Source organism: Schistocerca serialis, chromosome 7 (genome assembly GCF_023864345.2).
Source record: "Schistocerca serialis cubense isolate TAMUIC-IGC-003099 chromosome 7, iqSchSeri2.2, whole genome shotgun sequence".
Taxonomy (NCBI): domain Eukaryota; kingdom Metazoa; phylum Arthropoda; class Insecta; order Orthoptera; family Acrididae; genus Schistocerca; species Schistocerca serialis.
This window is the reverse complement of record NC_064644.1, coordinates 293,286,056-293,310,829: the sequence shown is the minus strand read 5'-3', so window position 1 is coordinate 293,310,829 and position 24,774 is coordinate 293,286,056. Positions and strand designations below refer to the sequence as shown.

Sequence of the window (24,774 nt, the reverse complement as noted above, 5' to 3'; positions counted from 1 at the left end):
TTACATTTTAAGGATACTCAAAAAATCAGTCACAAAATCTGTTCTCATACATGTATATTATGCTTACTTCCATTCTACATTACAGTATGGAATCATATTTTGGGAGAACTCACCTGGAGGTAGATATATTTTCAAAATGCAAAAAATGGCAATACACATAATATGTAATCTAAGACATAACAAATCATGCAGACAACATTTCAAAACAAATGGCATTATGACACTGCCCTCTGCTTACATTTATAATATCGTCTCATTTGTCGAGTCATACCTGTTAAACAATGACTGCACACTAAAATTCAATGGAGATATTCATAACTATGCAACAAGGCAGCAATCTGACCTACATATGATTCAGTCCAGAAGTACCTGCTACCAAAAAAGTGTTTTAAATGTTGGGATAAAAATGTATAATAGTTTACCCAATGAAATCAAAGCAACAAAGAACCCAAGAGCCTTCACACATAAGTTAAAAAAATATCTCTTGGACCATTGCTTTTATGCAGTTGATCATTTTTTAAAAGGGGTTAAAAATGTAAAAAATATGATAAATGTTCAATTAGGTCTGAAAATTATATACTGTGCATGTCTATGAAATACACTGGACTACTTTACTATTACATTTGTATTGGCTGTTTGTATTTTACCATACAACATTTGCATTTACTGTTTTGTTAAAGATAGCTAACTTCCTCATTGCAAAATAATGTAAAATCAATTTATTAAATATTACCTGCAAATATGTTCCCTTGACCTATCCAATATCGTATGTAAAACCTTACATCTCTTTGATTTGTATTAACTGTTTTGTTGAAGATAGATAATTTCCTTGCTACAAAATAATGTAAATATCAATTTGTAAAAATTACTGTAAATAGCTCTCTTGACCTATCCAATATCATATGTACAGCTGTACAATACTATGATTGCCTGGATCAATAAAAATACAATACAATACAATACAAATCAGATATGACTTGTATAGGTTTTACACAGGACTGTATTATTCACTGTGGCCAAGGAACAGTATGTTTGTTTCTTCACTTGTTTTAAGCAGCACTTCAAATGTGTCATGAGTTGGGTCCTTATTTACATTGTAGATTACATTTCTAAACTGAAGAATTCCAAGCAGTTTGTTATTTATCATCACCACTAGCTCTTCTGTAAAGTTATTCTCAAATGTGGCATGAGATTTTTTGGTGCAAAATACTCACTACTGGTATCCAAGTTATTCTTACATTTATATTTGAATCAATTTTTGTCACCTGTTTCTCTCTTCTAACATCAACTTTCTGAAAAGTTGTGTGATCACTGTTTCACGATTTATACATCTCTAATGCACATAACTTTCAGTAATGGTTAACACAGTGAATCATATTTTTATATCTTGTGTTTCAGTTTTCTCTTCAGTTATTATGTTTGCAGATTGTACTGATCAAATGGCCCCAGACAGTTCAGGAATGACATATTTAATGTAGTGTTCTGCTTCAACTGTTGTAATTGTACTTGAATGATGTTTTGCTTATGCTTGTTTGTGCTCAGGCAACATAATGAGGCTGGAGGTGCTCTAATGTAAAACACTGAATGTTGAAGACATTTTCGGGATTCTAGGCTAAATCACTCTCCCTAACTGAACAGTTACATCTCTTGTGTTATATTCCACATCTACTCAATAGCTTTAGAAATAAACAATTTCTAGGGTGTTTAATCTTAAGTCTACTGAACTATCTCTTCTTACAGACTGAGCCTTCATTGATTTGCTGAAGAGAGAATTATCTGGTATCTACTTACCTTCGTTGTATAAACAGCACCCCTGTCCATTTTCTTGCTGTACTGTATAGTCTAATAAAATTCTCATTTTACATGTGTAAAAGGAGACAAATTTTCTTATGCCCATTTTACATTCCATTGCTTATTTCTCTATCTGCAATGGGAAAAACCCGTTTTTCACTAAGTACATCAAGCTTTATAACAGTTTATGCCCATTTTCCTCTTTGAACACAACTTGGCATTCGGAACTAGTCTTTAGAACATTTTAAAAATTTTTAATATTTTGTATCTGGATCATGAAGTCAGATTCAAATTAGGTCATGTCAAGTGTAATGTCATTTCTTCAGATCAGTGGTTGTCAAACAAAACAGTACATTAGTATGTCATGTGCCCCAATAGACTACCTATAGTAAGGGCATGATATGTTGGTTGCCAGTCCTCAGGTACTGAGTATAAAGAGTCAGCACAATTCAGGACACTTTGTGTTGGCTTTTCTCTGCTTCAGATAGCTGACATCCTCAGCTACCACAAAGCTGTGACACTGTATCTGCATGACAAAGTGTTGTTGTCTGTCAAAGCAAATGAGTAACTGCTTAATTACGGTAGTTTTACATACATTTAAAACACATTATGCAATGTGATATATTATCATAAATTTTTATTAAATGTGTTGAATGCCTTTCTTCCTCTAATCATTATGTAGTACTATGACATCCTTAATTAATTTAATATTCTTCACTATAAACAAGTATTGTATTTGAAGATGACCATTTTTGTAATGTGCATTTATGAATCAATGTTATTTCCATGTCTCACACCCTTCAGCCGCTGTGTTATGTACCCATCTGCCTTAGAGGTAAGTGGCCAACTTTACTTTACCCACAGCCAAGTTCACCAACATCAATTAAAATTAAGCACTTCTTAAAATATTACCGTCTTTGTAACTATTTTTGTTTGTTATCAAGCAAGGAAATTACACTCTTAAAAAGCTCTTAACATTTGTTGACGTAACTGAATTCAGCTGTTAGTTGCTAGATGCATACTCTTACAAAATACAGCTGACAGCCCGTTGTGTGATTCAGACCACATGTGCCCAATGGGATGCAGTTTGATGACCACTGCTTTAGATCACTGTATATACTCATAAACGATTTTGCTGATTTAAAGGTCTCGGGGACTAAAAATTTCATCGCTCATTTTAAGCACAATTTTTTATCGAAGTATAACAGAAGGGAAAACCTTTCTCAATAATGATTTTTTATGGTACAAGGTGCTCCATAAATTTGAGATTTGTTATGTTAATGTACTTTATTAAACTAGTCAATATTGGTACATAAATTACAGTGACATTCTAATATTAACATGAAATGTATCACAATGTTACAGTAAGGCTGCAATTTTTTAGTGGTGAAGAAAATAGATAAGTTCTTATGAACTTGTATTCTATGGGTGAAAGTACTGGGTTATCTATTACTAACTGTACAAATATTTTGGATGAATTTCACCTACTGAAGCACTTGCCACGGATCCAGTTCACAGCAATAATTAGTCAACAAATATAAATGGAACAATGAAAGCTCCATATCCACTACTCAAACTCTACTTCACTCATATAAAAATATAAAAAAGGCTATGTTTTATTCATGAAAAATCATAATTTGTTCCTCTGCACTGCAGAAACAGCCCTCCACGATGAACAAGGATAATTTATTAATCAAAATATATGCACCTGTGATCTCTTCCATAAAATTAAGCTGTCTTACCTCTAAAGGTTTGGTAAACAATTAGGAAAAAAGTCAATTATGAATTTAACTTAAAAAGCTTATGACAGTAGTAATAAACACATAACACCAAATACAGCATTGTGTCATTTACTTATCTTGCAGATAGCTCTAGATAAATTTGCAAAATTGAAGCCGAAGCAAATGACACAACATAGCTTATCTTCCTGTTGCTTGCCTGTCCTACTTCTGGTTATTCAGACTGGTGACATTAGCGTTCAGTTAGAATTAAATGATAAAAGTACCAATATTACTTCATCATCAGAGGTCAATATTTACATTTTGATTTCTTTTCACAGAAATATCTGAGCATTAAGATCATGTTACAATCAATGTTCTGTTGTTTTTACATCAGAACAGGAGTATCATTTTTTACAATTGATACTGTTTCTCTCTTAACAGTTTCCACTGTTTTATGGAAATTACTTTTTCAAGAATTTCTGTTGAACTATGAAATATGTTGTTACTTAAATATAAGTGCAAAACTAAGAAATTAATCTCATCATTGTTAGAAGTGAAAACACATAAGTATGGTATTAAATAAACAAAACATTGACATTCAATGTGTTAAAACATAATTATGGGTTATGTGAATGGGTGTTATTGGTACTGGGATATCTACCAGACAAGTAATTGCAGCTCAAGGAAAATCACATAATTACAATAAGAATCATTACATAGGCCTATAAAATTTATAAAATAGAAATTGTAGTTTAATTATCACACAGGAACTGTTGCCTGAGATGAAGCAAGACTCTTGTCTTTACCCTGACAGTTTTGCCTCTGAATTTTAGTGAAATGTTTGTTAAAAGACGACAAAATTAAAGATATGCACAATAAAACACAGAACAGTGGTGTAGTTGGCATCTATTAAAGAAAATGAATGTGATTTAATTTAACTCTGTGATGCTGGGGAGGTTCAATCATGAACCTTTTTGAGATACTAAAACTGTGTGTTAGACATGAGTTGAAAACATATCTGGCTTTTACAGCATATACTATGTTACTTGAACTGTTTAATAGTCCTTCATGATATAATGGAATGTTACTCTTCCACTTTTCCTGTACCAAATTCCTTTACTAGAAACATTATTCCAGTGGCAGAATTAAAGGGCTTCTGTGGTTGGTGATGAAACACATGCGATAAATTTGAATATGTGCTAGCATTTTTGGTAATAGTGTCTTTAAACCCTTCTTCCCTCAGGCAAGAAAGCATTAGCATGAAACAACAGAGATGAGTTTGCAAGATATGGTCCAGGGCAAATCGTTAATGTGTCTCAGTAGTTAATCACAGTACACACTTTGCAACTTGGAGCAAGAATTTGTGTTATGCCCTGAGAAGGAAGTTGCCAAACTGAAGCTAGCATCAACTTCATATGACAGCCACAGTTTTAAGGATGTCTCAACAAATGTATCTCTTCTTTTAGCGTAAAAATATAGGAGTTTTCACAATATGTACTTTAAATAGAGTACATAAAGAAAGGAAATCACTTTCAGGAAATCCAAGTACTTGAACGGAGGAGCTGAATTAATATTCATTATTTTTATAAAATTTTATAAGAAAATTTGCCTCGCTAAATATTGATTATATTGTAACTGATTTGGTATGAACAATCAAGTAAATAAAAATGCAAGTAGGGCCTTTGTCTCAGTTGAGGAAATACTCTGTCTTGAAAGCTGGTTCCTTCACATTTGTAAAACTGGAATAAAACAATAGTTTATCAGTAAACACATGTGACAGTATGCAGTCAAGCACACTATATGCAATGGATTTGTAGAGTTCTTCATTATTTATGCTCAGTTTATATTTTGAGGGAACACAGTTTGACACAATCTGTGCCTCTGCCAGGCACTTAAATGTGATTTGCAGATTATCCATGTAGATGTAGAACATGTTACAAATTTTTGCAGTTTAAGGTTAATATCTCAAGTAGGAGCTGTATGAGGATCTCATGTATAACAATATGTTGAGGGTAAAGGATTCCATATTTTGATAAAATTAATATAACATTTTACACCAGAACCATGTCCCTAACAACTGTTTCATTAATTGTTTTTAAATAAGAAACTTGAAAATAATTACTGTAATTACAGAAATACAATTTTTTTCTCAGGATTCACCCACTTGGATACTTAAAGCCTTCAAATAAAATGTTATTCATTCTGGTTTTGGAAGCTGAAATACTGCAAACATTAACAGAGCAAAACAACCAAACACCTGTGACAATCTAGCTGAGATTGAGTAGGAGCATGAAATTGGCTCATGTTTACATTGTTAGTAAATGAAATCATGTGAGTATGTAAGATATGGATGTAAATCTGTGCACCACTTTACTGTTCCAACTTACTTTTGAACAGCAATTTGAATAGCTGTTTTTCCAGCCATTGTTGTTCAAGGATATGGTGTTTACCAAAGTTATGCAACATTTAGTGTTCTGCAAAGGATTGAGATGCACACAAGTAGCAGACAGATTTTTTGTTATTCAGAGTTATGATTACCAAGAGATGTTCTTCTCAGTTCAAATAAGACATACTGGCATGCTTTAATTTGTTCTCCCCACAAGTACAAATGAGTTGTTTTGAAATGAGGCTCAATATACATTATTTTTTTGTTACAGCTGATATCAAGCAGCACTGAAAAAACCTTGTAAGCCTACATAACAAACATTGCTTTTTCATAGGAAATTGTAATTTGATATACTTTTAACTGTTAATTACAGAAATTCTGTTTCATATACATATAATACAACACCAACAGCTGACTTCCAAAACATAGGTTAAAGTGAATTACTATGAGGTTGGTCATGATGTGATTATAATAGAGACAATAAGTGGGGGTTTGCATGGAATTTCTAACACCCAGTTATACCAAATCACACTTGTAACGAAAATGACTCTGGGTGTTCATTTATTACTCTCGGAGTTTGTGCCACTCTGCAATCTGCCTGCGTGGTGAGTTGCAGACTTCATTCCAGTGGTGGAGTGCTGAACCAGTGCTTTTTGCTGCTCCAAGTTCCAGGCGACCTATTACCTGTAGTGGGGAATATTTGTATTACATCAGAAAATAAAAAAAGGAGTTAATGCACATTGATCCACCAAGTACGCTTCCTATTTATGTATATAACTAAATATTCCAAATACTCTCAGAAAAGATATCAAGCATTAATATTGTCATTTTAAGGAGTTTTTAAGGAACACAACAAAAACCAATGTGTATTAAAAGGAATGCAAGATAGATACTCAAATAACAGGTATTTATTTACTATAAATATTGTACTTTCATGAGAAGCTAATATGAAGATCAGTTATTCTGTATTAATCAGGTATACATTTTACCACTGGTTTCCATATCAGACATGCTTAAGTATCACTGCAGCCCATGGTTCAGCTGTATTAACTACGAAGATACAGTAACAGTTTGATAAAAGAAGAGATTTATTTTTAATGCTTGTAGATTTTAGCAATCACCTGTTGTTGATGGTGATGGTGATGGTGATAGTGATGATGATGGTGGTGATGATGATGATGATGATGATGTTGTGGTCTTCAGTCTGAAGACTAATTTTATGCAGCTCTTCATGCTACTTTATCATGTGCAAGGCTTTTCATCTCCAAAGAACTACTGCAACTTATATCAACATTACCTGATTGTTTTATTCATCCCTTACTCTCCCTCTACAAATTTTACCCCCCCTCCCATCACCACTCATCCTTCCATTACCAAATTGATGATTCCTTCATGCCTCTGGTGTGTCCAATCAGTCACTTTTTTTAGTCAAGTTGGGTCATAAATTACGTTTTTCTTCAATTTGATTCAGTACCTCCTCATAAGTTATTCAATCTACTAATCTGCTCTTCAGCATTCCTCTGTAGCACACATTTAAAAAATTTCTATTTTCTTCTTATCTGAACTGCTTATCATCCACGTTTCTTTTCTGAGCAAGGCCACAGTCCTTCAGAGTGTTAGATGTTAACACATACCTTGTTTTCAGAATACTTTTCTTCCTAATGCCTGGACCCACTTTGTGTGCTCTCTACTTCGACATTCATCACTTATTTTGCTGTCCAAATGGCAAAACTCATCTATTACTCTTAGTGTTTCACTTCCTAATCTAATTCCTTCAGCACCATCTAATCTGAGTCAGCTACATTCTATTAATGTTATTCCACTTTTGTCAGTGTTCATCTTATAACTCATTTTCAAGATACTAACCATTCCATTCAGCTGCTCTTCCAGGTTTTTTTGCTGTCTCTCACATAATTACAGTGTCTCTGGCAAACCTCAAAGTTTTTATTTCTTCTACTTGAACTTTAATTCCTTTCCTACTTGGTCAATCTACAAGTGGAATAATGTCAGTGATAGGCAACAATACTTTCTCACTCCATTTTTGACTACTGCTTCTCTTTGTGTGACCCATATTACTGCAGCCTTGTTTCTGAATAATTTGTAGATAACATTTTGCTCCCTGTATTTTATCCCTGCTACCTTTGGAATATTAAAGAGTGTGTTCTGGTCAACACTGTCAAAATCTTTCTCTAAATTAATGTATAGGTTTTATTAAACTCTTTTTTAAGCTACAACTTTGGATGTTCCGTCATCTCCCCAGCACCCAAACTTATCCTCTCCAATGTCAGCTTCTACCAATCGTTCCATTCTTCTGTAAATAATTTGTCAGCATTTTGCAACCATGAGTCATTAAACTGATAATTTGGCAATATTTACATCTATCAGCACCTGACTTCTTTAGAATTAGAATTATTACATTTTCTTGGAGTATCTTGTGTATCTTTCATGCCAGATGGAATGGTCATAGATGGCTCTCCCAAGAATCTCAGTAATTCTGAGGGAATGTCATCTACTTCATGGGCCCTGTTTTAATTTAAATCATTCAGTGTTCTGTCAAACTGTCTCACAGTGTCATATCTCCCAACTTGTCATCTACTTCTTTCTCCCTTTCTATAATATTATCTTCTATTTCATTTTTCATTTATAGCCCTTCTATGTATTCTGTTCACCTTGAGTTTTCCCCAGCATTTATCTTTCCCCTAGTTGTACATTGCTCTACATCCTTGCATTTCTCTTACAGTCATTCCTGCTTTGCAATTTTGCACTTGCTATCAATCTCATATTTTAGATGTCTGTTGCTGTGGTGTCCAAACAAGACACAGCCAGGGCAAAAGCACCACAGGCACAAGGGTGTGAGCTGGTGCCAGTGTCATAGAGACTCGCCACTTGTGCGAGTTCCGCCAGTGCCATGGACGGCACTTATATCGATTTTGCCTTGGCCAATTGCTGGCAGAGTACAATCTACCAATGACCAAATGACAATGGACTGAAACCTACTCAGAAGAGAAGCAGCTCTTGCCCACTTCGTTATAGATCATTGTCCATGGTTGACTTAGACAGGGAACTTTGTTTAGTGAACTCTTACAAGTAAACAGAGAGTTGTTGTAAATTGCACTTGCTATGTACTGTGAAGTTAACCTATGATTATTTACACTTAGCCATTGAGGGCCTTTGTTGTGTTATATTACAAGCAGTGTTGCAGACTTGTTATTGAACTAGGCACAAAGATAAGTAAACCTTTTTAAATAATTTGTGTGACTTTGTTACTAATTAGTTGGAGTGTTGTAGAACCTTTGTTCTCCTAGCCTATTACCTGATGCTGGGGCATAGCTGTGTAATAGTGGCAAGGAGAAATTGTCTTAGTGGTGTACTGCACCAGAAGCTGTTTCATGAACTCTCACACTTGATCCACCATTACAGCAGTAGTGACGAGGCCTTTACAAAACTGGCGACAAGGCTTTATAAAATCTGTATTCCCTTTTGCCTACTTCATTTGCTCTATGCTCATATTTTCTTCTTCTGTCATTAAGATTCAAATCTTGTGCATCAGCCAAGGATTACTACTGAACACTGTTGCTTTCTCTGCTTGATCCTTTGCAGCAGCCTTCACTGTTTCATCTCTCAAAGCTACCCATTTGTGTTCTATTACATTCCTTTCCCCTGTTTTAGTCAATTGTTACATAATGCTCTCTTTAAAAGATTTTACAACCTTTGCTTCTTTTAATCTGTTCACATCCCATCTGTTCAATTTCCTACCTCTCTGCAATTTCTTCACTTTTAATCTGCAGTTCATAAAAAATAAATTATGGTGAGGGTCCACATTTGTCTTGCAGATGTGTACATTATGTGGAACGTATTTTCTTGACAGTTGTACATGCACGCTATCACCATTGTTCGCATCTGTTTTAAAGAGTCTTCCAGTTCAGTTCCTTCAGTATCTGTGTGACACTCTTCCACAGATTAAACAAACCTGTGACCATTAATGCTGCTCTTCTCTGCATAGGTTCAGCAAGCCTTGTCAGTCCTATCTGGTACAGGTCCCACACACTTGAGCAGTATTCTAGGGTGGATCTCACAAGTGATTTTTACCCATGACTGAACCTATGTGATCATTCCATCCATATCCCTACAAAGTGTTACCCCAGGTACTTGTATGAGTTGGCCAATTCCAACAGTGACTCATTGATATTGTAGTCATAGGACACCACATTTATTCATATAGTGAAGTGCAAAATTTTACATTTCCAAACATTTAGAGCAAGTTGCCAATCCCTGCACCAATTTGAAATCTTATCAAGATCTGACTGAATATTTATGCAGCTTCTCTCAGAGAGCACTTCATTATAGATAATGCATTATCTGCAAAAGCCTGATTTTACTATTAATATTGTCTACAAGGTCATTAATATACAACATGAACAACAAGGGTTCCAACCACTTTCCTGAAGTTACTTCTACATCTGACAATGACACTCTTTGCAAGATAACATGTTGTATCCTATGTACCAAAACGTCCTCAGTCCACTCACAAATTTCACTTGATACCCCATATGATCATCCTTTTGACAAAAAGTGTAGGTATGGTACTGAGTCAAATGCTTTTCAGAAGTCAAGAAATACTGCATCTACCTGATTGCCTCGATGCAAAATTTTCAGTATATCATGTGAGAAAAGTGCGAGTTGGGTTTCACACGATCAGTGTTTTTGAAATCCATGTGGTTGGTATTGAAGAAGTCATTCTGTTCAAGACACAGCATTATGTTTGAGCTCAGAATATGTTCTAAGATTCTACAACAAATCAATGTCAAAGATATTGGACCGTAATTTTGTGGTTCACTTCTAGTACCTAAATTGTAGGCGGGTGTGACGTGTGCCTTTTTCCAAGAACTGGGCATGGTTGTTTGTTTGAGGGATCTACAATAGGTTACGGTAATAGGGGAGGCTAACTCAGAAAAAAATTCACTATAGAATCAGGCCCTGGAGTGTTGTTCAGTTTTAAAGATTTCAGTTGTTTTTGAACACCACTGACACTAATACTTCTTTCATTCATCTTTTCAGTGGTACAAGGATCAAATTGGAGCAATTTTCCTGGGTTTTCCTTTGTAAAGGAACATTTGAAAACTAAGTTAAGCATTTCAGCTTTTGCTTTGCTACCCTTAATTTCAGTTCCTGTCTCATTCACTAGGGACTGGACACTTACTTTGGTGCTTCTAATAGCCTTTACATTTGACCAGAATTTCTTTAGGTTAGTGAAAGATCACTTGACAATATTCTGCTACAGTAGTCATTAAAGGCATCATCCATTGCTCTCTTGACAGCCAGATGCATTTCATTCAGCATCTCTATCTATAGTCCATTGCTTTGTTTTACACGTATTGTGCAGTAATCTATTTCTTTAGAAGTTTCTTTACAGTGACTCTGTACTATGGAGGTTCCCTCCCATTGTGAACTGTTGTACTTGGTACATATCTATCCAGACAAAATAACCAAGGTGAGCATTAGGGGTAAATATAAATCATAACTTTTAAAAGATAAACTGGAAGTGGCTGATACAATCCAGTATAGTGCGAGTCAACTTTTTATTTCAAGAAAAATTACAATAAAACTTTGTTCTTTGTGCTAAAACAAGACAAAGTTGCCAGAAAATGGAAACAGAATGCTGGACCAAAATGACCAACATCTACAATACCATGTACACCTGGTACAAAAAGCAATACTCTTCAGTTTCCTGTAAGAAATCAAACTACAAGTTGCAGTGGAAAGATTTTCAGATATCTTACACCATATAGGTTACAAGGATAGTGCTGGATGGCTTTTCAGATTCCATGACTATCACAATACATTTAACAGAAAAGTGGTGAGGGAAGTTTAAGAGCAAATATTGTACATGTTGAACCAGTTCATAAACAGTTAAACATTATCAGAAGAATGAAATTTGTCTCTGATTCAGTTCTACAATGCAGATGAAATTAATTTGTTTTGGGAGTTTACCCTCAGCAGTACACAGACCAGCAGGAAAAACAGTTCAGTTCTTCGACATAAAGTGAGTGTGGAACAAAACCACTGCTCTTAAGTGTGTTAATACTGATGGGTCATACCATGTAAAATCACTCACAGATGAATGAGAGGTAAAGCTTAGACCAATCAAAAATATTATTTAGCATATCCCAGTCACCAATAAAGCTCACAAAAAGGCAGGAAATGTGACACTATTATTCTCTGATTGGTTCAAGAACTACTTCATCTCTGAAGTTTCGAGATTCAAAATCGAAAAGTTAAATTCAAATCTGGAGATGTAAAATCATTGTGTATTTTAGACGATGTTCCTACTCATTTCTCTGACATGTGTAGTTATTGTGGATGTGCAAGTACTTAAACTGTCAAATGTAAGGGAAAATTTGGACACACTTATCAAAGTCATTGGTATTAATCCAGATAAGCAAGAGATCCAACAATAAGTGAAAAAAGAACAGTGTACAAATGAGTCTCAACCAATATTAAGTTCCCTCTTTAAACCAATATCAACAGATATTGAACACGAAAATACACTCCTGGAAATTGAAATAAGAACACCGTGAATTCATTGTCCCAGGAAGGGGAAACTTTATTGACACATTCCTGGGGTCAGATACATCACATGATCACACTGACAGAACCACAGGCACGTAGACACAGGCAACAGAGCATGCACAATGTCGGCACTAGTACAGTGTATATCCACCTTTCGCAGCAATGCAGGCTGCTATTCTCCCATGGAGATGATCGTAGAGATGCTGGATGTAGTACTGTGGAACGGCTTGCCATGCCATTTCCACCTTGCGCCTCAGTTGAACCAGCGTTCGTGCTGGACGTGCAGACCGCGTGAGACGACGCTTCATCCAGTCCCAAACATGCTCAATGGGGGACAGATCCGGAGATCTTGCTGGCCAGGGTAGTTGACTTACACCTTCTAGAGCACGTTGGGTGGCACGGGATACATGCGGACGTGCATTGTCCTGTTGGAACAGCAAGTTCCCTTGCCGGTCTAGGAATGGTAGAACGATGGGTTCGATGACGGTTTGGATGTACCGTGCACTATTCAGTGTCCCCTCGACGATCACCAGTGGTGTACGGCCAGTGTAGGAGATCGCTCCCCACACCATGATGCCGGGTGTTGGCCCTGTGTGCCTCGGTCGTATGCAGTCCTGATTGTGGCGCTCACCTGCACGGCGCCAAACACGCATACGACCATCATTGGCACCAAGGCAGAAGCGACTTTCATCGCTGAAGACGACACGTCTCCATTCGTCCCTCCATTCACGCCTGTCGCGACACCACTGGAGGCGGGCTGCACGATGTTGGGGCGTGAGCGGAAGACGGCCTAACGGTGTGCGGGACCGTAGCCCAGCTTCATGGAGACGGTTGCGAATGGTCCTCGCCGATACCCCAGGAGCAACAGTGTCCCTAATTTGCTGGGAAGTGGCGGTGCGATCCCCTACGGCACTGCGTAGGATCCTACGGTCTTGGCGTGCATCCATGCGTCACTGCGGTCCGGTCCCAGGTCGACGGGCACGTGCACCTTCCGCCGACCACTGGCGACAACATCGATGTACTGTGGAGACCTCACGCCCCACGTGTTGAGCAATTCGGCGGTACGTCCACCCGGCCTCCCGCATGCCCACTATACGCCCTCGCTCAAAGTCCGTCAACTGCACATACGGTTCACGTCCACGCTGTCACGGCATGCTACCAGTGTTAAAGACTGCGATGGAGCTCCGTATGCCACGGCAAACTGGCTGACACTGACGGCGGCGGTGCACAAATGCTGCGCAGCTAGCGCCATTCGACGGCCAACACCGCGGTTCCTGGTGTGTCCGCTGTGCCGTGCGTGTGATCATTGCTTGTACAGCCCTCTCGCAGTGTCCAGAGCAAGTATGGTGGGTCTGACACACCGGTGTCAATGTGTTCTTTTTTCCATTTCCAGGAGTGTATTTCCATGGCATCAATGTCAAGTGGTAGTGGTTCTTTGGCCTTTCATTGTCGATCCAGATTACAGCAGCAAATAACTGGTATAGTAGGTGCCATTTTACAGTAAAATTAGGATATCAGTTTTCAGTACAGTGAAGACTTTCACTTTATGTGTGCAGTAGAGTATACAGGGTGTTGTGGTTGTAAGTGCAGATATTGTGATCATTGCTACCTTAATATGTACCCATTTCAGTGTGTTAGTTGTTCAGACATGTCACATAATTTACTACCTGACATCTTCTGTATGGTCATAACTGAACTGTTAAGTGGACTTTGCCCATCAATATAAGTAAACTGTTTTGCATACACACTTCAGCACCTGACCTGCTGCCCAGGGGAAAATAAGCGTTAATGTCTTGTTCTTGTCACATGTACGTGAAAGTACTAACCAATCCAAAAATATACTACTCATAATAGCTACAGCTGTTAGTCTACAAATGAAGTAAAAATTGATGTATCAGTAATGTTGTTCAGTACATAGTCCTCAGCCACCATTAAAAATAACTGCACTTGTATAAGTTCGTCCAGCCTGTTTAATATCACCTTTGAATGTGTATTATTACTTTGATCTGTTTAACCTCAGTCTTCATTATTATGGTATTACATTAGTTGCTTTTGAATTAAATATACTGTACATTATTTCACATAATATTATAGATTCTGTAGTCTTTGACTACTGTGTACATTGTATGTTGTATTCCTAATTATAGCTTCAGATAGCTAGTTAAGAAAACATTTCTGTTATTCAGGCTTGCAGTAATTCAGACTGGAACTCACCCTGATCAGCCCAAATTCATGAGGTTTCACTGTACATAAAAAAGAGGAACTAATCATTGATGAACTCATATTTCAATTGCCCACCCACAACTTCCTGCTGATAGAGCTTGATTTCTGTAGTACAAGAACTATCTGTTTTGTATTAAAACAGCAAAGCTCCAGCTTTGCAAGTGTTTTGTAACTGATATCATGACATTTTTTTTCCTAAGTAATTTTTTTAAGGGTGACAGTCAAAGCTGCCTTGGAAATGTTCCAGAAAAATCCCGATATGATATTTTTGATTATTTAACCACAACCTAAATTTCTGAGAAATTATAAAAGTTAAACTTAGCTGTTGACAACAAGATATTGTCAGAAACAGGAATCTCAGTTCTAAAATAAACATGTGGTACATGCCTCTCCCCAGTTTCATTAATGGTCATACCTACTACATATTTCACTGTTTCAGGGAATACGCTTTGAGGAACAATCCAATCATAAATGTATCTCAAGACAAGCTCTAACAAGTCAGCACAGAATTTTAATGTGCTGGCATGCTCCTCTTATTAATTGGAAAAGCTGTATTTTAATAATAGCATAATTTCTGGTTGGGTGACTGAAATTGATTCTAGATGTCAACTGTCCTGTTTTCATTTCTGTCTGAATTTTTTTTTTATCTGTCACACTGGAAGCTTGGACAAGATGTTGTCAGAATAAACTTAAAAAAGTAAAGTGTGTGGCACTCAACCAGCGAATGCATTCCTGGCCTGACTGTAGGTAGAGTGCAACCTTTCACTTGCCGTGGCACTAGCAGGGGGATGATTATGAGCACATTGCTCAGGTCATCTTTTACCCTGGAAAAGATCCATGGTACTCAATCTGATAGCAGGCTGAGTGTATGTGGGGCCTGCCTGGAGGGACTGGAATGAGGAAAAATTCTGACTCTCGTGTGTGATTGAAGCTAAACCACCATGGCCACAATGAATGTATGTGTCTTCTCATCATCATCATCATCATCATCATCATCAGATGTTAACAAATGAAAAAGAAATCTGAATGTCTAAATATATGACATAGAAACATTACACAATGAGATGACAAAAGTTATTGGATAGCAATATGCACATATACAGATGATGGTAGTACTGCAGACACAAGGTATAAAAGGACAATGCATTGATGGAGCTCTCATTTGTATTCAGATGACCCATGTGAAAAGGTTTCTGATGTGATTGTGGCCACACAACAGGAATTAACAGAGTTTGAATGCAGAGTGCTAGTCGGAGCTAGATACATGGGACATTCCATTTCAGAAATCATTAGGGAATTCAGTATTCTGAGAGCCACAGTGTCATGAGTGTGCTGAGAATACCAAATTTCAGACATTACCTCTCACCATGGACAACACAGCCTTCACTTAATGACTGAGAGTAGCAGCATTTGCTTAGGGTTATCACTACTAACAGACAAGCAACACTGAGTGAAATAACCACAGAAATCAATGTGGGATGTACGATGAATGTATCTATTAGGAAAGTACAGTGAAATTTGATGTAATTGAGCTGTGGCAGCAGAAGACCAGTGCAAATGCATTGCTAACAGTACGACATCACCTGCGCCACCTCTCCTAGTCTCGTAACTATATTGGTTGGACCTTTGATGACTGGAAAACCATGGCCTAGTCACATGAGTCCTGATTTCTGTCAGTAAGAGCTGTGGTAGGGTCTGCGTGTGATGCAGACCCCATGAATCTATGGACCCAAGTTGTCAACAAGGCACTGTGCAGGCTGGTGGTGGCTCCATAATAGTGTGGACTGTGTTTACATGGAGTGGACTGGGTCCTCTGGTCCAACTGGCCCAATCATTGACTGGATTTGGTAATGTTTGGTTACAAGGAAACCACTTGTAGCCATTTGTGGACTTCATGTTCCCAAACAGTAACAGAATTTTTATGGATGACAGTGTGCCATGTCACCAGGCCACAATTGTTTGCAATTGGTCCGAAGAATATGCTGTATAATTTGAGCAAATGATTTTGCCACCTGGATTGTCAAATATGAATCCCATCAAACATTTATGGGACATAATCAAGAAGTCAGTTTATGTGCAAAATCCTTCACCAGCAACACTTTTGCAATTATAGATGGCTATAGAGGCAAATTGGCTCAGTATATCTGCAGGAGCCTTCCAACGAGTTGTTGAGTTCATGACAGGGTGCACATGCCAATCATCCTTGCTATGGGCAGTAGTGGCATAGGTATATGACACACTTATTATTCAGTGGAATACTATGTGAAAAAAGCTTCACACGTGTTGGCCATTGCTTCAGTGTATCCATTTTCTATTTCTGATTAGTTCATTAATTATGGATTTAATGTCATTTCCAATAAAGTACTGGATCTATAAACAAGTGGTCACTATAACCAGTACTTGTAGGGACTGTTACTGTGAGAATAAGTCAGAGCTGGACATCAGTAACTCTTGATTTGAACGATCACTGCTGTCTAACATAAAATTCCCTACATACAGTGGTTCTTCAAATATTAATCAAAACTCTCTTAATTTTCACACCGGTTACTTAATAAAGGATTTCTCAATCTGTGACTTATGCCCAGCTATAGCTCTGTGCTCATTTGATCCCAAATTAAATAATGCAGCATGGCATTCAAAGTGCTGTTTGGTTTAAATTTGATAACTCATACTTGACTTTGTCTTATGCATATAGAGCCACATTCTTCTGTTTTACTAGAAATCCTGCAATAAGATAATGCCTCTAACCTTGAAGGGTAACTTCTCTATTTCTGTTACCCCATTTGATGTGAGCACAAAACGTACGAGGGTAATCCCTAAAGTAAGGTCTCTTATTTTTGTGTAAGTACATAGACCTGTTTATTTCTACAGTGGTTTACATCAGTTTACAGCTTGAACATTTAGCTATTTTTCGACATAATCGCCATTTCTGTTGATGCAATTTTTGTAGACACTGTGGCAGTTTTTGTATGCCCATATCATACCAGCTCACTGCCATGCTGTTTCTGGACTCAATTGTCACGGGTGACGAAACCTGGGCATACCACTTTACACCTGAGACCAAGTAACAATCATGCCAGCGGTGGCATCCTTCTTCACCAAAGCCACGGAAATTCAAACTAACACAGTCTGCTGGTAAAGTCATGACAACCGTGTTTTGGGATCGGAAAGAGGTGTTGTTGGTCAACTTTATGCCCACTGGGACCACAATTAACGCTCACAGTTACTGTGAGACTCTGAAAAAACCCAAATGGGCAATTCAGAACTGAAGAAGAGGAATGTTGAGCAAGGGTGTACACATTTTCCATGAAAACGCTCACCCACACTGCGCTCGGCAAACCGTTGCTCTCCTGCAACAGTTTCAGTGGAACATAATCACCCACCCACCCTATAGTCCTGACTTAGTGCCCAGTGACTATCACCTGTTCCCTAAGTTAAAAGAACATTTGGCTGGAAAGTGATTCAGCTCCCAAGACGAGGTGAAAGAAGAGCTTCAAAACTTATACAAAAACTGCCACAGCATCTACAGAAATGCAGTGACAGAAATGGTGATTATGTCAAAAAATAGCTAAATGTTCAAGCTGTAAACTGATGTATAAACCATTGTAGAAATAAACAGGTCTATGTACTTATAAAAAATAGGAGATCTTACTTTTGGGGTTACACCTCGTATAAAAGTACCACTTGTTTTCATTACATTAGTTGTATTCAATGGACCTTACAGAGAGGGATCTTCAAGCTATGGAAATAAGACATAATGCGCAATTATTAAAATGCAATACAATACAGTGACTGAAAATAATGAAATATTACTACAGGGTGACCCAAAAGTATGTTAACATTTCAAAATTCAATACTTGATGGAATAATGCAGGAGGAGGGATTAAAACTGATGCACTTGCTTGAAATGACATGTTGCTTTTATTGAAATCACATAAAGTCCACAAAATGACCAATAGATAGCGCTTCATATGATACAAAAGCAGTAATTAGCATAACAACTGATTTTTAGCAAAGATGATGTTCTTTATATCAAATGCTCGACATGTCAGCCATCATTCATCAACAATACCTGTAGTGAGGGACAATGTTGTGATCAACACTGTACAGTGTATCTACAGGTATGATGAGAAAGTGTTGTCAGATGTTGTCTTTTGGCATCCCTAATGAAGGTGAAAAACTGCAGTAAACCTCACAACCAATAATCAGATGATTGAGGTCTGGGGACTTTGGAGACCAAGCAAGACAGAAGTGGTGGTACAGGATCCTCACCAAACAATGTTCACATGTATAGCAATATGGGATGGAGTGCCATCCTGCATAAAAGTCATACCTCCCAGCATGTCTTTATCAGCCAGGCTAGGGATGATGTGATTCATTAACATACTGGCGTGCCTCACAACCGTCACTCTGACACTTTGAAAAGCAGTGCCCCAAATTTCCTCAAACAGAAAGAGTCCAATCATGACTGATGTAATAAATCTACAACATACTGTGACTTTCTCATCATGCAGTGGGGTTTCCACGACAGTTCTAGGATCTTCAGTAGCCCAAATTCTGCAGTTGTGGGTGTCAACAGATCCTTGGAGTGTGAAATGAGCTTTGTCGGCCCTCAAAACATTAGATAACTGGTCATCATCTTCCACCAATTTTTGAAGTGGCCACACTGCTAATGCTTTCCACATCGAAATATCAGTAGGTAACAGTTGATGATGATGCTGAATTTTGTATGGATAACATTAGAGGGTATGCCTTAATACTCTCCAAACTGTAGTGAAGTGGGACTCCATGAGCACTGACTTCACCATGTGGAGATGAACCTGCTAAGTCTCCATTTCTTCCTGAACTGTTCGAGCAGCAGTAGCACTTGTGACTGGTCACCTACTACAGAGTCTATTATCTAAACAACTCGTGGCTTCAAACTTCATGACCAGTTTCTTCACAGTGGCACTTGCCAGAGAGCCTTACCTGTTGAATACGTTTCTTATTATGATAGGCTCATAAAGTTGCAGTAGCAGATTCTCCATTCTGATAATAAAGCTTCACTAATAGTGCCTTTCCTTGTAAAGTCAACATGCTGCAATTGCTGGTGCATCTGACTCCCTAACTCACTACAGCTCATTTTATACACGATTCTTGTGCTACATCATATGTTACTGTCCACCACCATCTGTTGGCCCCAAGTTATTTCAGGCATGTGAATTGTCCAAAACTTTGTAATCCTACCCATTTGCAGATTAAAACTATGCAAAATACTGTTGTTGAAGCTACTATCCTCACAGACCCAGCTACAGAAGAGATCTCGTGTATCCTGTATACCAATGAGCACTACCAATTTATTCATTTATTTTAAGCAACTTCAGATCCCAGTCAAGGTTTTGTTGGCAGTAACAATAAACAAGGCTCAAGGCCAGTATGAGCAGGGAAGAGATGGACAGAGAGGGGGCAAGAGGAAATGGACAGAGAGTAGGGGAAGGAAATGATGGACAGAGAAAAGGTGCAAGAGGAGGTGAAGAGAGATGGGGTCTACATGGCCATCTACACACATACTTGTAAGCCACTGTACTGAGCATGGTAGAGGGTACACTGTACCACTGTTAGTAATTTCCTTTCCTGTTCAAAAGCAGAATGGACAGAGAGGGGGTGGAGGGAAGGAGATGGATAAAGAAAGGGGAGAGGAGGAGATGGACAAAGAAAGGGGAGTGTAGGGGACGGACAGATAGAGGGGTGGAGAAGGAGATTAGGACATATATCCAGTTCTTGTACATATTTAGCTATTTCTGTACTTATTTAGCAATTGACTTACCTACAGAATCACCAAGGATGAATATAAGGAGCAATTGTAACAAAAACTTCACAATTTTCTCTGTATAACTGCAAAGTCCAAAAATATTATGACAACAAACACAGATGAAGTACAGTAGTGAAATTCCTTCACCAATCAGTAATAACCCTGCATAATGATTTAATGTTTTTTATAATGCTGATCCTGTTTAAGATGCAGTATTTCACATCATTTGGAATTTGTTCAAATATAGTTATCATTATTCTTCATCCACATCTTTCAGATTGATATAGCTAAAAATGCTCAATGAAAACATTAAAGGAGTGAATCAGTAGTGCTCTGGTTACATTGCATACTTTGGAAATTAACAGCATAGGCAGCCTCTTATCAAAAACATTCTGAAGTGAACCATTCATGTGCTGTGCAACTGATCAGGAGAGGCCACACTCTTTGCTCCACAAGTTTTGATGATCTTTTACTTAATAATTTTAATCCATTCAAAAGTAACTTGCCTGGAGCAGTTTTGAAAACATGGATATCAAAGATCATGACATAAGGCCAATTTTGGATCAGGTAGCATCATTCGAACACTCAAACATAAGGAAATTTTATTTGTGCATACTTGGCCAGTAACATAATTGTTGCCTAGAAAATGAATTCTTAGCTATTTCAACCTGATATTAAAATACTTGAGGATGAAAACAATTGCCAACTGGAGCAGTGACCAAGTAATGCAAGGACTGCAGTCAGAATACAGCCAGCATTCATGTTTGTGGATTCTGACTCTACTTTCTGCAACATTTTTCCTCTTTGGCAAGAGAATGAAAGTTGTTGTCAAATATCTATACAATGTGAGGCAAACATGATGCACCACCTCATTACATGAGGAACAATTAGATATATGAAGGCGTGGTTTATGCTTACTTATTGTGGATAAAGTGTTTAATATTCTGACACATGCAAGTAATTTGTAAAGTTCATAGCTGATCAAAGAGCACTTCAAACAACATAAAGTGTGGAATGTGATAAAATAGTATCAAAACAACAGGGCCACAAAATGGTAGCCCACTGACAGGAGAAGAGACTGAGCAAATATTTGTCAAAACGTGCCAACAAAAGCAACAATGTAGTATTGTTAATGTGTCTATCTATGCACTCGAGGTCCACCAGTTGGTGCTCTGCTGTTGCAGCAATTAATTAACTTGCTCATGAAGCTGTTTGGACTTTCACTATGTATATAACAATAAAAACAAATGGATATGGCTTTTGTTCCTGACAAATGCTGTCAAACTGTTAGAGCAGTAGTGTAGCTGTATGCTTACATGTATCCTGGTTGTGTCAAGCCCTCACTATGTATCTTTGCAAGTGCTATAACAACATTTCAAGACACTTAGAGAGTGAAGAATAAAATCCACCAATGAAAGAGAACAGTAAATGATGAGATTAATACTACTAACATTTCAGCAATGGTAACACACAATCCACATGCCACTACAAAGTAGCTTAAATACAGGAGTGGGATGAGCAAAATGAGAGTTGTGAATGCTAAATTGTAAAGCATTTCATTCTTTGCACATTTTGCTCCTCCAGAAGCTTCATGGAAATGATTTTCAGAATTGGCTACAGTTCCCCAAATAGTGACTATGAACTGCAAGGTGATGTGGGATTTCTATGCAATATTTTGTTTGCAGATGAAGCATCATTCGCAAACTATGGGAAAATTGGCCTTCTTATGAGGTTGGTTTGAAAAGTTCTCAGAATGGAATGGAAAAAAAGTACTCACATCACTGAAACTTTTTTTTTTATTTTTCAATGTAGTCTCCTTGTAGATTAATGCACTTGATCCAACGATGTTCCGGTGCCTTGATCCCAACTCGAAAATAAGTTTCCTCCAGGCCTGCAAAATGGTTGCCAACCCTGGCTATCAATTCTTCGTTTGAACTGAATCTTCATCCACAAAGAAAAATTTTCACCTTTGGGAGAGGTGGAAGTCTGACGGAGCCATATCAGGTGAATAAGGCATGTGTTGCGGCAACAGTTCATATCTTAGTCTGTGTAATTTTGCCAAGATGACGGCATGCATTTCTGATCCAGCATCAAGAGTCACAGCACCCATCTTGCAGATAATTTTTTCATTTCCAATTCTTCAGTTAAAATGTGATATACCCTTTCAGATGACATCTGGCAAGTGTGATAAATTTCACACACTTTCAATTGGTGATCCTCCATGACCATTTTGTGCACTTTTGCAATGATGTCTGGAGTAGCGACAAATCTTGGCCGACCACTGCGCAGATCATCATCTAAGGTCTCTCGACCAAATTTAAATTCATTTGTCCACTTGGCAATAGTTGAATATGAAGGAGCAGAGTCTCCCAGTGTATTATGGAAATCAGCATGAATGTCCTTTGCTTTCATACCTCTCTTTATGAAGTATTTAATCACTGCTTGAATCTCAATTTTTTCCATCTTCGCAAATCACTAAGTGGGAACAACAACAGAGCACCACATCACTGCCACAGTTCTCTTCCAAGAGTATTGACGTGGCACGTGTTTACAGGCAAGAGTCCAATGAATATCACGTGAAAAACTCATTGCGCTAGCACTGACCTCTTGTGGTGATTCTGAGAACTTTTCAAACCACCCTCATTGCATGGCTTGCTGGTCAACTGAAAATCCGCACTGGCTGAGAGAAGCAGATAAGTAATGGCCTTGGTCTGTCAACATGGAGGGTTTTCAAGAAACACATCATTGATACCTGTCCTATTGATGGGATTCTGGGACTCTAAATAGCCACAAGTATCAACAGTTGCTAACAAATATGCTGCCATAGCTATTGGAAGACATGCCACTGAACATAAGACAGTCCATATTATACCAACACATGACGTATGTTCTGTCCTTTCCACACAAATAATCACATACTTACTTATGAGAATATTTAGAGAGTGTTGGATCAGTTGTTCAGGAAACACAAAATGGCCAGCACTCTCACCAGATTTAATGCCTCCAAACTTAAGTCTGTGGGAAAAATTAAGGCAAAGTTCTACAAGGAAACATTGATAACTCCTGAAGAGATGAAATCCCATGTAGCATGGGCCTGTGCGGTGATAAGTCCAGATGAAATTCAGTGTGCAGTAATATCTGTTCACAATTGCTTTGTAGGACATATTAGTGGTCAAGGTCAAAATTTTGGGTACTTGATATGACGTCCACAAACCTGAAGCATACCTGAGTTATGTGTTCATTTACATGTGGTATGATAGGGCAGATGTTTGTGAGGCATTTTTTCCTGATGATAAATGATGGCTTGCAGCACTGTTATCATGTTACTATTTGAAACTTCCTGGCAGATTGAAACTGTGTGCCCGACCGAGACTCTAACTCGGGACCTTTGCCTTTCGCTGGCAAGTGCTCTCCCATCTGAGCTACCAAAGCACGACTCACACCCAGTACTCCCAGCTTTACTTCTGCCAGTATCTCGTCTCCTACCTTCCAAACTTTACAGAAGCTCTCCTGTGAACCTTGCAGAACTAGCACTCCTGAAAGAAAGGATACTGGGGAGACATGGCTTAGCCACAGCCTGGGGGATGTTTCCAGAATGAGATTTTCACTCTGCAGCGGAATGTGCACTGATATGAAACTTCCTGGCAGATTAAAACTATGTGCCCGACTGAGACTCGAACTAGCACAGTTTTAATCTGCCAGGAAGTTTCATATCAGCACACACTCTGCTGCAGAGTGAAAATCTCATTCTGGAAACATCCCCCAGGCTGTGGCTAAGCCATGTCTCCGCAGTATCCTTTCTTTCAGGAGTGCTAGTTCTGCAAGGTTCACAGGAGAGCTTCTGTAAATTTTGGAAGGTAGGGGACGAGATCCTGGCAGAAGTAAAGCTGTGAGTACTGGGCGTGAGTTGTGCTTCGGTAGCTCAGATGGTAGAGCACTTGCCCACAAAAGGCAAAGGTCCCGAGTTTGAGTCTCGGTCGGGCACACAGTTTTAATCTGCCAGGAAGTTTCATATCAGCGCACACTCCGCTGCAGAGTGAAAATCTCATTCTGGATGTTACTATTTGATTTTGTTGTGCATATTATGTCATTGTTGTCCTCTTTGAAGACTCTTTTGAATGCCACAGGAAAATAAATAATTAAAAAAAAGACTATGTTGGCAACATAATTCGACAGCTAGAAATTTTCAGAATTACATGAGTACATCAAAAAAATTTGCCACACTGTCCATTAAAACTTTTCCAAATTGTAACTCAAAGTATTTACTCGTTTTTCATATATTTGTGTTGTCC

The 24,774-nt window shown here is 38.0% G+C and overlaps 1 protein-coding gene across 1 annotated transcript in view; it reads right to left on the bottom strand.

Annotated features, from left to right (window-relative positions):
* Positions 1-3,095: 3,095 nt before the first annotated feature.
* LOC126413024 (synaptotagmin-11) overlaps positions 3,096-24,774 on the bottom strand; it is a gene marked incomplete at its 5' end in the record, with an annotated part of 183,747 nt that continues 162,068 nt past the window's right edge. Inside the window, one exon of the mRNA XM_050082917.1 lies at positions 3,096-6,582. Within this exon, the coding sequence (XP_049938874.1) occupies positions 6,463-6,582 (120 nt within the window). The remainder of the gene's footprint in view (positions 6,583-24,774) is intronic.